At 55.9% G+C, this 13,754-nt stretch overlaps 1 protein-coding gene across 5 annotated transcripts in view; it reads right to left on the reverse strand.

Moving 5' to 3' along the window:
• Positions 1-5,397: 5,397 nt before the first annotated feature.
• The window catches only part of CD6 (CD6 molecule), a 40,086-nt gene continuing 31,729 nt past the window's right edge, over positions 5,398-13,754 (reverse strand). For 2 of the 5 annotated variants that reach the window (XM_049096543.1, XM_049096540.1), the window contains 7 exons: positions 11,538-11,678; positions 11,141-11,239; positions 9,753-9,875; positions 7,960-8,079; positions 7,479-7,733; positions 7,105-7,209; positions 5,398-6,355 (listed from right to left, as the gene is read on the reverse strand). In XM_049096543.1, coding sequence (XP_048952500.1) covers positions 6,291-6,355; positions 7,105-7,209; positions 7,479-7,733; positions 7,960-8,079; positions 9,753-9,875; positions 11,141-11,239; positions 11,538-11,678 — 908 coding nt within the window. In that variant the 3' untranslated portion in view covers positions 5,398-6,290. The remainder of the gene's footprint in view (positions 6,356-7,104; positions 7,210-7,478; positions 7,734-7,959; positions 8,080-9,752; positions 9,876-11,140; positions 11,240-11,537; positions 11,679-13,754) is intronic. The other 3 variants (XM_025446205.3, XM_049096541.1, XM_049096542.1) reach the window with 3 other exon arrangements.

A 13,754-nucleotide genomic window follows, 5' to 3' on the forward strand; every position in this document is an offset into this window, starting at 1 on the left:
AGGGGAGAGAGGCGGCTTCTTCTGCTCTTTGTTTTTTGTTTGTACATATATTTTTTATTGGAGTTCAATTTGCCAACATATAGCATAACACCCAGTGCTCATCCCGCCAAGTGCCCCGCTCAGTGCCCACCCCCCCGTCCTCCTCCCCTTCCATCACCCCTTGTTCATTTCCCAGAGTTCGGAGTCTCTCATGTCTTGTCTCCCTCTCTGATATTTTCACTCATTTTCTCTCCTTTCCCTTTATTCCCTTTCACTATTTTTTATATTCCCCAAATGAATGAGACCATAGAACGTTTGTCCTTCTCCGATTGGCTTATTTCACTCAGCATAATACCCTCCAGTTCCATCCACGCTGAAGCAAATGGTGGGTATTTGTCGTTTCTAATGGCTGAGGAATATTCCATTGTATACATAGACCACAGCTTCTTGATCCATTCATCTTCCGATGGACACCGAGGCTCCTTCCACAGTCTGGCTATTGCGGACATTGCTGCTAGAAACATCGGGGTGCAGGTGCCCCGGCGTTTCATTGCATCTGTATCTTTGGGGTAAATCCCCAGCAGGGCAATTGCTGGGTCGGAGGGCAGGTCTATTTTTAACTCTTTGAGGAACCTCCACACAGTTTTCCAGAGTGGCTGCACCAGGTCACATTCCCACCAACGGTGCAAGAGGGTTCCCCTTCCTCACATCCTCTCCAGCATTTGAGGCGGCCTCTTCTGGCCTGTCCCTCCCTCTGTCTGCTACAGGATATGCTGCCTCCCACCTGCCTCCCTCCCTGTCTCCTCACACACTCCCAGCCCACCCCAACCCCCGTCTCCCTCTTCTTTGTCTTATTCTGCTGCTATTTCTGTCCTTCCTCGATGATGTTGGTGAGGGGTGAGCCTCTTTTCATGTCAGGATGCCAGAACCGTGTCAAACTGGTAAACAGCTGAAGGATGTGGTGGGAGATGAACTTTCCACTGAGGCTACTTTGAACTCATCCCGTCTTCGATGGGTCTCCCCTGCTTCTCCCCATTTTGGAGACTCCATCCCATCTTTACAAAGCCAGGATGGTGGGGCGGGGGTCTCGGGCTCTGGGCAGGGGCAGGCCACACTGAGCGGCCACGCGGGGCTCTGGCCACCCCTGCCCACCTCCAGGACCATGGAGAGGGTCTCAGGAAGGGCCGGGTGGGCTGTGGAAGCAGAACCTGTTGATGGGGTGGCCCGCAGGGATGGGGATCTGAGCAGGGCTGGGCAGGTGTGCCTTGGAGGTGAGATCTCTAGTGGAAAATGTTGGGTGCCCATAGGAGACGCCCGGCAGGGCAGGGAAGCCCAAGCCCGTGCCCCTGGGAGTGGCCTTAGAGCCACGTGCTGCAGCCTGGGGTGCGGAACAGAGATGAGCCCCTGGATGATCGTGCCAAGCCTCCTCCTGGCCTCCTCCCTCGAGCTCTCCCCAATGTCTGGAGGATGCAGATGAGCTGTGAGGCCTGAAGCATAAATGGTGTGGCCTCCTGGCTGGGCATTCAGATCAGTGAGCACAGACCTGAGCCTTTGCAGTGGCTCTTCCCGCCTCAGGGGGTCACGTGGAGGGGGAGCCAGGGCCCGGCCACACCATGACCCCCTGACAACCCTGCTGAAGGTCTGGATCGTCCCAAGCCTTGGTTTCCTTAGCTGTGAGGTGGAGACAATGCTCACGGGGCCGCTGTGAGCCTTAATGTGTGAGAACCTGGAATATTCCCAGAAGAGCACCTGATACATAGTAAGTACAGGGAAAGGAAGCTGTTTTCATGTCACTGTCACCCTATCACCGTGGCTGCAGGCTGCCATGTTAGGAGGTCACCCCTCTACATGTGATCACTCTCCACATCCTGGGATCCTTCTCCACCCCCAGTCTTGGCATTTGGTGCTTGGCGACGACCCCCGAACTGGTCTCCCTCTAACCAGCCTTCACCTCACAGCAGTGATCTTTCTAGAGTATCTGTCTCGTCCCATCACTTCCCTGCCTTAGAAACTACTCAGGACTCCCCAGTGCCTGTAGGATGACAACCAAACCCTCGTCGGAAGTTATAGACCCTCTGACATTCTCCTTGGCATTTTACCCACGTGTGGACCCCTGTCCGCCCCCCACCCCCAGGCTTCAACCAACCTGTACCATGCTTGCACATGTTGCCACTGGGAATGCCCTTCATTCTCTTTTCTGCCCAGTGAACTTTCTCTCTTTTGTCCTGCTTTCCCCAGCAGAGCCTGTCAGGGTTGGTGGCTGCTTCCCCTCTGTCCACACAGCCCTCTGGAGCACTGTGTCGGAGATGCACGCCAAGTAGAGGCTGTGTGCTTGGGTAGCACATGGGATGAAGCTCGAACATGGTATTACTTCTGAAAATCCCTTAGGAGAGTTTTCTGTCATGCCTTGAGAAGTGAGGAGAAGCAAGGAGCCTAGGAGTGTGGGTAGAAGGACCCCGGCTTGCATAAAAATAAGCAGGGGCATGGGGAAGCAAGAGATATTTGTATTTGCTTATGTTTGCATCAGAGGAACAGTACTGTCTACCCAGGGAGGGGGAAGAGTGACGAGAGAGGGCAGATGGGTGGGTAACAAGATTTTGATGATGTGCATTTGTATGTGGTTTGGAGATTTGAGCCATGTGCCCATTTACTGTTTAAAAGACAGAAAAGGAAAGAAGGAGGAAAAGAAAGAGGAAGGAGGGAGGGGAAGAAGCGAGGGAGGGAGGGGGGAGGGAGAGAAAAAGCAGGCTCGGGTAGGAAGCCTCCTGCATCTGAGTCCTGTGCTGTGTCCAGCCAGACAGCTCTCCTGCCGGCCTTGCATCGCCCAGACGAAGTTTGGCTTTGTGCTCGGGCCTGCCATGCGAGAAAGCGTTTAGTTGTTGGTGACTAAAGTGGCAAGATGCCCGGGCGGTGCAGAGTTCTCAGGGGCTGGGGAAACAGAGGGCCTCTCACCTCTCTCCTCCCTCCGTGTTTGTTCACTGAGGGGGACCGCAGGCTCCATTGTTCCTCTTCTTTCTGTTTCGTCGCCGAGCAGATACACTGAAGATCATGTGGGTTAAGTGTGCCCAGGATGCGTCCCACTGTGCAGTGAAGTGGTTTCACACCGGGCTTTGGAGTCAGGTGGAGCAGTTGTACCTACGAGCTGACAAGCTGCGTGACCCCTGGCGTGTCACTTTGCCTCTGGATCTCATTTCCTTATTTATAGATCAGGGAGGATAATACCTTTTCTGAGAGCTCTTATGAGGATTACGTGAAATAACATAGGCCTGGTGCATAGCAAGTGCCACTCACTGCCGTCATCACTGCCACCGCTCTCCCGGTGTGTCCCGCAGGCGCTGGTTTCTGTGTGTCTGCCCCAGAGACTTTCAAGTCCCAAGGCAAGGGCTCGTTTCACTCCTCTCTTGCTCTGGGGTCAGCTAGGGCATGGCTCCATGTAAGTGCCCAGGTAGTGAGTTATTTTCCATTCCTGAGCACAGAATCCCCACACCCAGCAGGTGCCTGTGCTGTTGGTGGACAGACAGGCTGGTGTCTCTAGATCCCAGGGCTGGGCTGGGGCCCTGGCTGTGCCCAGCAGTGTGGCTTCGGGGCCCAGGAACAGGAACAGGTGTCCACTGGAGGTGCCATGGTTAATGCTCAGACTCTGAAGCCGGACAACCGGTAGAGTTGCCTCTTTTTTAGCTCTGTGACTTGGCCATTTTACTTAACTTCTCTGGGCCTATGTTTTCTTACCTGCTACATAGAGCTGGTGTGAGAATTGACTGCCCTCAGCTGGACCACCCTTTACCTTGTGGGCTACCTGGTTTCTTGTGCTGTCTTTGCTCATGCCATCCCGTTGACTTGGAAGGCCCTTTCCTCCCCACCCCTAGATAGCAAATTACTACTCATCCTTTACAACCCAGCTCAGGCATCACCACCTGCCCTCCTATCCCCGGCAAAGGTCTTTCCAGATGAATGCCTCCTCCCCTCCAGCTGGGTCAGGAGCTCTCCTAGGCCCAGTTCATTCTGTCACGGGCTTGCAGTCATAAAATTGCTACAGTGCCTCCGTGCTCCTACGTAGCCCTCCCCCTGTATTGATGTTTCTGAAATCAATTCAGTGCCCATCCATATAACAGCTTGTATTTCCGATCCCAGATCATTGAGACTAGCGATAATGCCTGGTCCCTTAAGAGTAGAGAACTCAGAGGGTGCCACCATCTCCCTGTCTAAGCCCTAGAGAGCGGGGCGGGGCGGGGGGGGGGGGTAGGGCCGAGTTGTGACTTGGCAATTAACTTTGAGTGACCTTGGACAAGTCCTTTCCCTCTCGGGCCTCAGTGTCCTCATCTGAAAGATAACAGTGGGACAAGATGCTTGCCTCCACCAGCACCAGGGCGCTGGGACCTGGGGGATTGGTGGCTCTTTTCTTTTCCCCTTCCTCCTTCCAGGGAGCTCTCTCACCTCTCCTGAGAGAGAACATTCATTGCTAAACCTCTCTAATGCTTGCAACCTCCTGTGTAGGCTCTACTACTGCCATGTCCCCTTCACAGGCAAACTTTACAGCAAAGGCTCAGAGATGTTGAGTGCTTGCCGATGGCCACACAGGGAGGATATGGGATTTGAACCCAGGCTGTCTGATAAAAAAAGGCTTTCACGAACCACCTTGGGGCTCTGTCCGGGCTCACCCCAGCACTGGCTCCTCCCCTAAGAATCCCCCGCCTGCTGGGGAGGGTTCAGAGGGTCAGGAGGGGGCCATCAATCGCAACCACATCCTGTGACAGTTGCCTGGGGAGTGCTCGCTTACTCTCCGTCTTGGGACAGGTGAAAGGAGAACAGGCCCTACTCAGCCCTTCTGGGAAGGATCTGCAGCCCAGCCTCCTTCAACACCTGCCTGCTCTAGGAGGGCTCAGAGGAAACCCGACCCCCTGCCCTCACCCAGAAGGCAGATCTGGGCAGGGGCCCTCTCAGCAGCCTAAAATCCCAGCCTCCGAGCAGCTGCAGGGTTCCTCTGTATGAAGCCGCCCCACACCCCATCCCCACTGTGTATTCCTCAGCCTCATCTCCAACTCCTTCCTTCCAGCCTGGGGCCAGTTCTTTGTCAGGTGGCTCTGAGCAGAAAATCCCTTCACATTACCCTGTCTCTGAAATTATGGGGCCACTGAGTCAGGGCTCAAGTGGGGCAGAGAAGAGAGGGGAGCAGGCTGCTGAACTCACAGACATTCTGTGTCCACCTCCTTCAGGAGGGCAGGCCCTGTGTCCTCCTGTTCCTGTATCCTTAGCATTTTTCACAGTGTCGGGCCATGGTTTCCAGTTCCCCATCTCCACCTTGATGGATAGAACTGCCCTCACCCAACACACAGAGACAGAGACACAGGCACACACACAGGCACACACACAGGTCCGGGCACTGTAAGAGCTCAAGGACTCGTCACTCCACGCACGGGGTTTTATTCAGCAATTACTTTAATCTCGGGATACTCAGAACTGGGCACTAGAAGCTGGCTCTGAGCCCTCAGGCCGCCTGCACATGTCTGTGCTCAGGGTGAGTCAGCTGCGTGTGCACGTGCTCCTCAGGGAAGCCCCCAACGGTGCTAGCAGACACGGGGGCTCCTCTCTGTGCTTCTGTCCCAAGGGACTGGGGCCCAACTCTGGGTCTTGGGGGAGCTGGGCTAGGGCTGTCTTTGTATGCCACAGGAAGCTCCGAAGCAGGACCTCGTGTCCAGGGATGGTCCCTGCAGAGCAGGGAGGTGCCCTGATTGGCTCCGGGTCTCTAGGGGTAGGGTCGACCTGCTTGCTGTCAGCCGGCTGCTCCTAAGTGCCCAGGTGGCTGCCAACCTGGGTCAGTGGTGGGCCACCCTCAGCCCCAGACTCCACCTGTCAAAGCAACAGCAGCCTAGCAGCCCGCACATGGGGGCACTGGGATGGGGCCCATTTCTGCTCGCTCAGTGCCTCCAGGCCCTGACCTGAGACTCAGGGAACTAAAGCACAGACCCCCAAGGATCAGAAAGGGCCTCAGAAGTCATTACGCTCAGACCTTCTTGCAGTCTGCTGAAAGGTGGCCGCTTGTTCATCCCTGAGACAGAGAGCTCACTACTTCTCAGAGGCAGCACCCTCCACCTCAGGGCTGTCTGGGGCCAAGGGAGGGCTGTGCCAGCAGCTTCTGTTTGATGGATGGAGATGGAGCTGTGGGTGCAGGGTGAGGGCTTTCCCTGCGTCTCTCCAGAGGAGGCCTGTCAGGCCCCTGGGGGAATATGCGGGAGGACGGGGTGGGAGAGTAGGGGCAGGTAGAGCAGGAGTCCAGCAGGAGGGAGCCACCTGGAGCCTTGCTGAGTCTAGCCCTAGGCCGCTCCGATGTCATCATAGTCTTCGCCGTCAACGGAATCAGGCTGGGGAGTGGGGGGTCCTGTGCGGCAGGGAGGCTCGGGTCAGGGGGAGGCTGGTCACTGTCTCTCCAGCCCCATCGGACAGAGCTGAATGGGTCTGAGTCCACAGCCCTCCCACGTGATGCTGTGTGGGTGCAGCGACAAGACTCCCGCCGTGTTATCTTGCTCATTACCATCTCCCTTGCTAGAATGTCAGCCTCATCTGTGCACTTTAGGGCTGTAGTGCCCACGCCTGCACAGGAAATGATGGGCGACTTGAGTGCTGGCACTCCCCTTGCTACCGCAGTCTTCCCCAAGGGGCCATGCCATTGGCTACTTCTGCTTGAATACCTCCACTAATGGGGAGCTTATTTCCTCTCAAGGCATTCTTTGGATCTTTCTCTGTCCCGTCCACATCCATTTTTCCCACCTCCTCATTCTTGTTTGTTTAAAAAACGAAAACAGAAACAAAAAAAAAAAACCCTTGAACGCCTGGGGGCTCAGTGGTTGAGCATCTGCCTTTGACCCAGGGTGTGATCCTGGGATCCAGGATCGAGTCCTGCATCGGGCTCCCCGCATGGAGCCTGCTTCTCCCTCTGCCTGTGTCTCTACCTCTCTCTCTGTGTGTGTCTCTCACGAATAAATAAATAAAATCTTAAAAAAAATAACAACAAACCTTTACTTTTCTTCTTGGGCTAATGAATCCAAAGGATGTGGAGTTCCCCCTCTCATCCGCCCCCTGCTCCCTGTCTGTTCCTCCTCCCAGGACCACCTCCCTTGCCACTGGTACCTGGACACTCAAACTGCTCCGTTGAGGGGGGCTGGGGCGGCGGCTGGAAGTTCTGGTACCACTCCCCGGATGAAGTGCTGGAGCTGTCATCAGCCAAGGGCCCTGCTGGAAACCCCGAGAACCAATCACTCTGCCTGGAGACAGCCAGCTCGAGAGCTGCCAGAGCTGGGAAGCCCTCATGACTCACAAGACTCCAGTTCCTGGCTTGACCATGAATGAGGAGGTGAGGGCCCGGAGAGGGGTGGAGACTTGTGCTGGGGCTAGAATCCTGAGCTCAGCCTGGCTCAGGGCTTCCAGCTTTATGCTTCCTCCAGCCAGGTCAGCTATAGGATGGGAACTGGGGCACACACGGGATCCTCCTGGGCCCAGCTCACCTGAAAAAGTAGCTTGGGAGCCAGCCAGCTCCAGGTTCGGGGGCTGCTCCAGGTGGGGGCTCCTCTCTGCAGAAAACACCTGGGGGGTCCACGGAGGTAGCCTGCTGCTGGGGCTATTGCAGTAATCCTCCCCAGAGGATGTGCTGGATTCACTGCTGCTCCTTGGGTGGTGTTGAGAGCCCAGGGAGGGGGTGTTTGCCATGTAGTGTCCAGCACCAATGGGTGGGACCTGGGACACGTTCATCTCTTCAAGTCCTGGCCCAGGAAAGGGAGAATGGTGAGGAAAGAAGCAGCAATGCAGCAAGAGGGCTTCAAATTAGACCCAAGAAAGAACTAATGGCCAAGCGGAATGTTAAAATCAGAAAGGAGCTATCGAGGGGGGCTGCTGTTGGCATTTCTCAAGGTGAGCTGAGTTGCTAGGTCCGGAGTCAAGGTTGACATCGTTATCACTGCCTCCGTGCACCTCCCCAGCCTGACTCACCTTCCTCCGGGGGGAGCATCTGGAACTGGTTCTGCTGGACCTCCTCAGCTTCTTCCAGGAGGGGCATCTGGAACCGGTTCTGCTGGACCTCCTCGTCTGTGATGCGGTGCCGCTGGGAATCTACAAGCAGAGTGGTGGTGAGGAGGGGTGAAGACCTACCTCCTCGCCCCCGGAGCCTACAGGAAGGGCTGCAGTGCCTTGGCACTTGCGGGGGTGCCCTGGGGCTGAATAGTGTGGAAGGACAAGCCCAGAAGTACAGAGGGGTTAGCACTTCCGTCAGCTCCCGGGCTCTTATCCGAGTCCAGCCAGTCCTGAATCTCAGTCTTTAACCAGCACGGGATGAGGTTGCTTCTGCCCAAAACCCTAGTGCCTTGTGCCTTGCCCCAGATACCCCTCCTTCTGCTTAAGGAAACAGGGAGAGTCCTGGGCTGCCTCCTTGTGCCCCGGGGGCTGTGGGCAGGAAGAGGGCAGACGGTGCCCCAGCCAGGGCAGAGTGGAAGCCCGGAGGTCTGGAATCCCTGCCTCCTAGGCTCTGGGGAACTTTTGCTTGAGAACTGGAGACGTGATATGGATCTGTTGAATCTTAAGGACTTGAGAACCTGGGACCTTGGAGTCTGCGCTCTCAAACCTGGTATATAGAACCTCACTCGCAGTGTCATGGGATTTTAGACTCTCGATCTAGCATCTTGCATGCCTGAGAGCAGAGCCTCAGGTTCCAAGGATGCCTCACCCTGGTGGCTCCCAAATCCTGGTGCATGGCAAGGCAGAAGCACAGTCAGCCACCTCCTTCCGCAGAGGCCCTGGTCCAGCAGGTGAGGCACAGACGACCAGCGTCCCTAATCTCCATTCTCCACCCCGCTAAGGGCAGACCCTCTGGCCTTCATCTGGACACACAGCTGCCCAGGATAGAAGCTTCGTCTGTGGCCTCTCCTGCAGCTGGGGAGTTAGACTGTGGTGGGCAAGGCTGAGCGTGGCAGTGAGGGGGCATCCTTGGTGCCCTGCCTGTCAGTGCTGAGCCCGCCTCGTCTTCCCTCCCCCTGCTGCTGTCCAGGAGGTGGAAATGGCAGTGAGCCGTTCTGGACCATGTTGATGAGCGCAACATCTTAGGGACTACACAGCAGCAAGAGAGAGGAAGGCTGGTCCCTGCCAACTTCTCAGGATGCCATTGTTTGGGGGCGCCGGTGACACACAAACTCTCATCCTAACTCATAGGGTGGGTCCCGGAGGGAAGCTGGGGGATGTTTGATGAGCTCCCAAGGGAGTCCCCCATAGGTGTGGGATTCTTTGCTCTAATGTCCAGCATTGCCTGGGCCCTGCCTTAAGCACTGTCTATCCTCCTCCAGTCCCCAGCAGGCAGGGAGGAGAGCTGGAAAAGCCAGCTGGGGGTTTAAACTGGGCTCCCCAGCAAGGTGGGGGAAGGGGTGAGGTTGATGGGCAGGAGGGGGCACAGAAGGGGCGTGAGCCTGTGAGAAGCCGTCTGAACGTGTCTCTTGCCTGGACTTCCTTGCTTCACGCAGACAAGGCCACCCTGGAGGTGAGTGTCAAGGGACAAGTCCTAAGACCCTGTGTGGCTGGACAAAGGCAGGAGGGAAGGAGGTCGAAGACACAGAGGGGCCTCTAGGGTCACGAAACACCTGGAGAGCTTCAGCGTAGGGCCACTTTGAGTCAAGGGACACTCCACGGACAGCATGCAGGGTGACCTGGTGGGCCCCGCGGAGCTCCCCAGCCAACGGGATCCTCTCCCTGGTTGGGGGTGGGGTGGGGCTCCCAGGAGCCCGGGCCCGGGCACTCACTGTAAAAGGTGGTCAGGGCCACGGGAGGCTGGGTGCTGAAGTCATAGTGCTCATAGTCTGAGTCCGAGCTGGAGTCCGGGTCCTTGGGGGGTGGGGCCTGCGCCTGGATGGGCAGCATGGGAACTGGGGAGAGAGCAGAGTCGGGCAGGGCCAAGTGGCAGGCGGAGAGGTGCAGGGAGCGGCAGGAGCGCGCAGCCGGCGGGGCCCAGACACACGGGCAGGGACAGCGCCAGGTCTCCCAGGTCGCCCGCCTCGTACCAGACTGTCCAGCCTGGGTTTGCCAAGCTCCCCCCGCCCATTGGCTTATTTCCTTTGCTTACTTCCAAAACATAGAGCAGTTGCTACAGGCCGGGCGGGACACTTAAAACATGATCTTATTCGGATCATCGTAAGGACTCGGTGAGGTGGGTACGTCGGCGTCCCCACGTTACAGCTGAAGAAACTAAGGCACGGGGAGGTCCTCACTGGGCCCAGAGAAGCAGCCAGTGTGACTCTTAACCCTCAGACTACGAGAGTCAGTGAGCAAATGCTCTGTGCTTCACCTGTGTGCCAGGTTCTGCGTTCATGTTCTTTCCTTAAACACATGGAGGCCTCGCACAGGGAGTATTTCTACCATTCAGCTGGGTTTGGTATTGGTTTTCTTGTCCTCGAATGCTTTCAAATAAAGGTGATTTAGTACAGTCACAGCGCAGTGTGACTAAGCCTGAGTTCCCTAAGAGACTTTCACGAAGTATAAATCTGTATGTTATAAAAGATGGATGACCGATCCAATTTTTCTTTCGTTTAGAAAATATCAAATAGGGATCCCTGGGTGGCGCAGTGGTTTAGCGCCTGCCTTTGGCCCAGGGCGCGATCCTGGAGACCCGGGATCGAATCCCACGTTGGGCTCCCGGTGCTTGGAGCCTGCTTCTCCCTCTGCCTGTGTCTCTGCCTCTCTCTCTCTCTCTCTCTCTCTCTCTGTGTGTGTGACTATCATAAATAAATAAAAATTAAAAAAAAACATTTAATATCAAATAAAATGATGTTCCAGGAAAATCTTGATGGGGCCGTGCAGGAAGGCTGACGGAGCAGGCCATTGAAAGAGGCCACAGTATCACAAACCTACCAGCCAAGTAGCAGGGTGGAGCTTTCCTCTGAGAAATGCCCAGAGTCTGCATTATTCTAGGACCCCAAAGCCTAGCCCAGAATGACTGCCCTGGAAGATCATCTGCCATTCAGGCCCAGACCTGAGACATGACGTGCTCAAGGTCTCACAGGCACCCATGGGCTACCTGAGGTCTCATCTCCAGCTGGGGCACAGCTTTGACCTAAACACCACTGGCTCTCCAGAAAGGATACCCTTTCTGCCTCCCCAGCCCTCTCCACCCCCAGGGTGGGCGACATCCTACCTTCTTCTTTGGAAATGGTGATGGGGACATCTTGATAGCTATTGATCCCTTCTGGGGTGGTGGTGAGGAGGTGTGGGCTGTTCACCATAACAGGGAGGGCTGAGGGAAGGGAGGCAGACATTCTCCAGGTCATTTTTTGCTCCCTCCCAGTCTACTCGGTCCTATGCTCATTGAGACACCTTCCTCCTCACTTCCCCCTCAATCACACCCTCACACATGCACAGAGTCTGGTCCTCCCACGGGCCATTTCTGCCGAGCATGCTGGGAAAATCCTTTCCATCAGGAGGTGACCTGGATCTCTCCTGCAAGGCCCACATCCCCCTGAGAGGGCCACACCTCAGGCCAGCTTCTTTCCCTCTCTAGGCCTTTCCAGTGACTCCCAGAACTCTGCACCTACCATATTTTCCTTTAACTTTCAAGAAGATGAAGGCCATGGAGATGAGTAAGCCAAGGCAGAGAATTCCCAGAGTGATGCAGAGGATGAGGAGCATTAATTCCCGGGGTTTCCAGTCCTCCGTTGTCATGGTCACAGAAGATTCTGGGAAGAAACAAGAGCCCCAAGTCAGGGAAAAAGAAGAATGTATGTAGACCTCTCCTTGTGCTTCTTGCCTCTCCAGCCTCTCTGCAGCTCACCCGCTTCCCTTCTGGAGCTACCCCCCTCCTCTCTTCTTTTTTTCTAATTTGGCCATCTGCTTTTAGGTGACTTGTATATAGTAGGTGCTCGAGAAATGCATATTGAATGAATAAATAATTGACCGGAGGAAACTTTCCCATGGCCACCAGCCCACAGGGATCTCTCTTCCTGTTCAACAATTACTGAGTGCCCACTGTGTATGCCACTTAGGGATACAAATATGACATCAGCATCACAGACCTTAAGGGGAGCTATTGATACATAGGCTCAAACCAGTATGGCACATGCTTGCTGGGATGGAGGTACGGGCAGGCATGAGGCCCTACACGGGGCATCTAATCTCTAGGGAGGAAGACTAAGGCTGGCTTTCCAGGGAAGGTAACTTAGAGCTACCTCTGGTAGCGAACAGACTATCAGGAGAGTGAGATTTCTTTCTGTGCCCTGGATACATCCTTCCTACCAGACGTGTCCTCCCTGAGGGTAGGGGCGAGGGCCATGATTCTGGACCTCCCAGCTCTGCAGCCCCTGCAGCTCTGGTGTGGCTTACTGTTTTCTCTCTCTTGGCCCTATCCCCGCTTAAGAAGAACTCAAAGGCTGGACAGAGGCTGCTGTGGGGCAGGTGCTTGGAGCCCTGGTCAGAAGAGGAGACAGGGACCACCCCCTGCTCAGCGTATGCAGCCTGGGGTGCATAGGCCACAGGGCTAGGTAAAGGGTAGTGACAGCATCATGGATGGGTGGGCGATGGGATGAGATCATCCTGATCCCCAGGCTGGGGACACTGTCTGCTCTCCCCTCCCCCCGAGATGACCCCTGTTCTCATTTTCTTCCCTCTTCTCCATCTCAAAGGGGGCAACGTGGACCAGGCTGGGAATTGGACTTAGCAGCAGGAAATGAGTGCAAGAGAGAGGCTGGGCTGTGGGAGGTACGGGGAGACCAGTGAATGGAGAGGCCCAGAGGGACAGGGCTGAGGGTGGGGCTGTTAGGCCAAGGGCTAGAGTGTGGTCCTGGGAGGTGGGCTCCCTGCCCTGAGCTCAGAAAGAGACAGTGTGCAAGCTGGGGTCTGGGTCCCATCTGGAGTTGCCCTCAACCTGCTCCCCAGGATTTCATTCCCTTTCCGTGTCCTCATCCACTGCCAGGTTCTCTGTCAGGGCTCGGTGGCCCTCCACTCCATCCCCACACCGCCATCCACCCTCCTCTGCTGGAAGCAGGGGTACAGCATAGAGCCTGTGAACTTGGACCAGCCCCTGTGGCTATCCCGGCAGTACCAAGGGGCCCCATAATCATACACAATAATCATGAGACTAATGCTCAGACCCTGCTTACTGTGGACTCTGCACTGGTCTAAGGGCTTTAGAAAAACTCACTGGAGACTCACAACAGTACTCGGAGAAAGCTGCCATGATCATCACCCCCATTTTACAGTCAAGGGATCTGAGGCTCAGAGAGGTGAAGGTGTCCTCCATTACACAGCTAGTAGGAAGCACAGCTAGGATTTGAGCCTCAGGAGTCTTCCTGGAAGTCAGCCAGTGATCCGTAGGTGGCGGGTAGACCAAGCACAGTCCAGAGCCTTGGGTGCACACTCCAGCCCACGTTGCTGGCTGTGCCTTCACCCTCTGAACCTGAGCTTCTTCCTCCGTGTGCGGGCTCCAAGGAAATCTCCCCCAAGGGGACCCCAGGAAGGTTACAGAGCTGGGAAAGTGTGTGGGGAGAGCTCTGGGCCAGTGCCCAGGACAGTATAAACACACTGACTGTTGCTCTCGGCACACCTACCACTGGCGCTGTCAGACCAGACCAGTGCTGGCTCTCCCCAGCTCTACCTCTTGCCCAACAGGATCTGACAGGAGGCTGGGCTCCTTTCCATGAAGTACCGTTCGGGGAGTGGGGGAGTTGACGTGGCAGGAAGGGGAGGGGAGGAGCAAAACTACCCGCAGAACAGAGTGCATGGCAGGGTGGGGGCTGAGGGAGAGGCGAGTCCAGTGT

The sequence above is a fragment of the Canis lupus genome, chromosome 18, assembly GCF_003254725.2.
Source record: "Canis lupus dingo isolate Sandy chromosome 18, ASM325472v2, whole genome shotgun sequence".
Classification (NCBI taxonomy): Eukaryota; Metazoa; Chordata; class Mammalia; order Carnivora; family Canidae; genus Canis; species Canis lupus.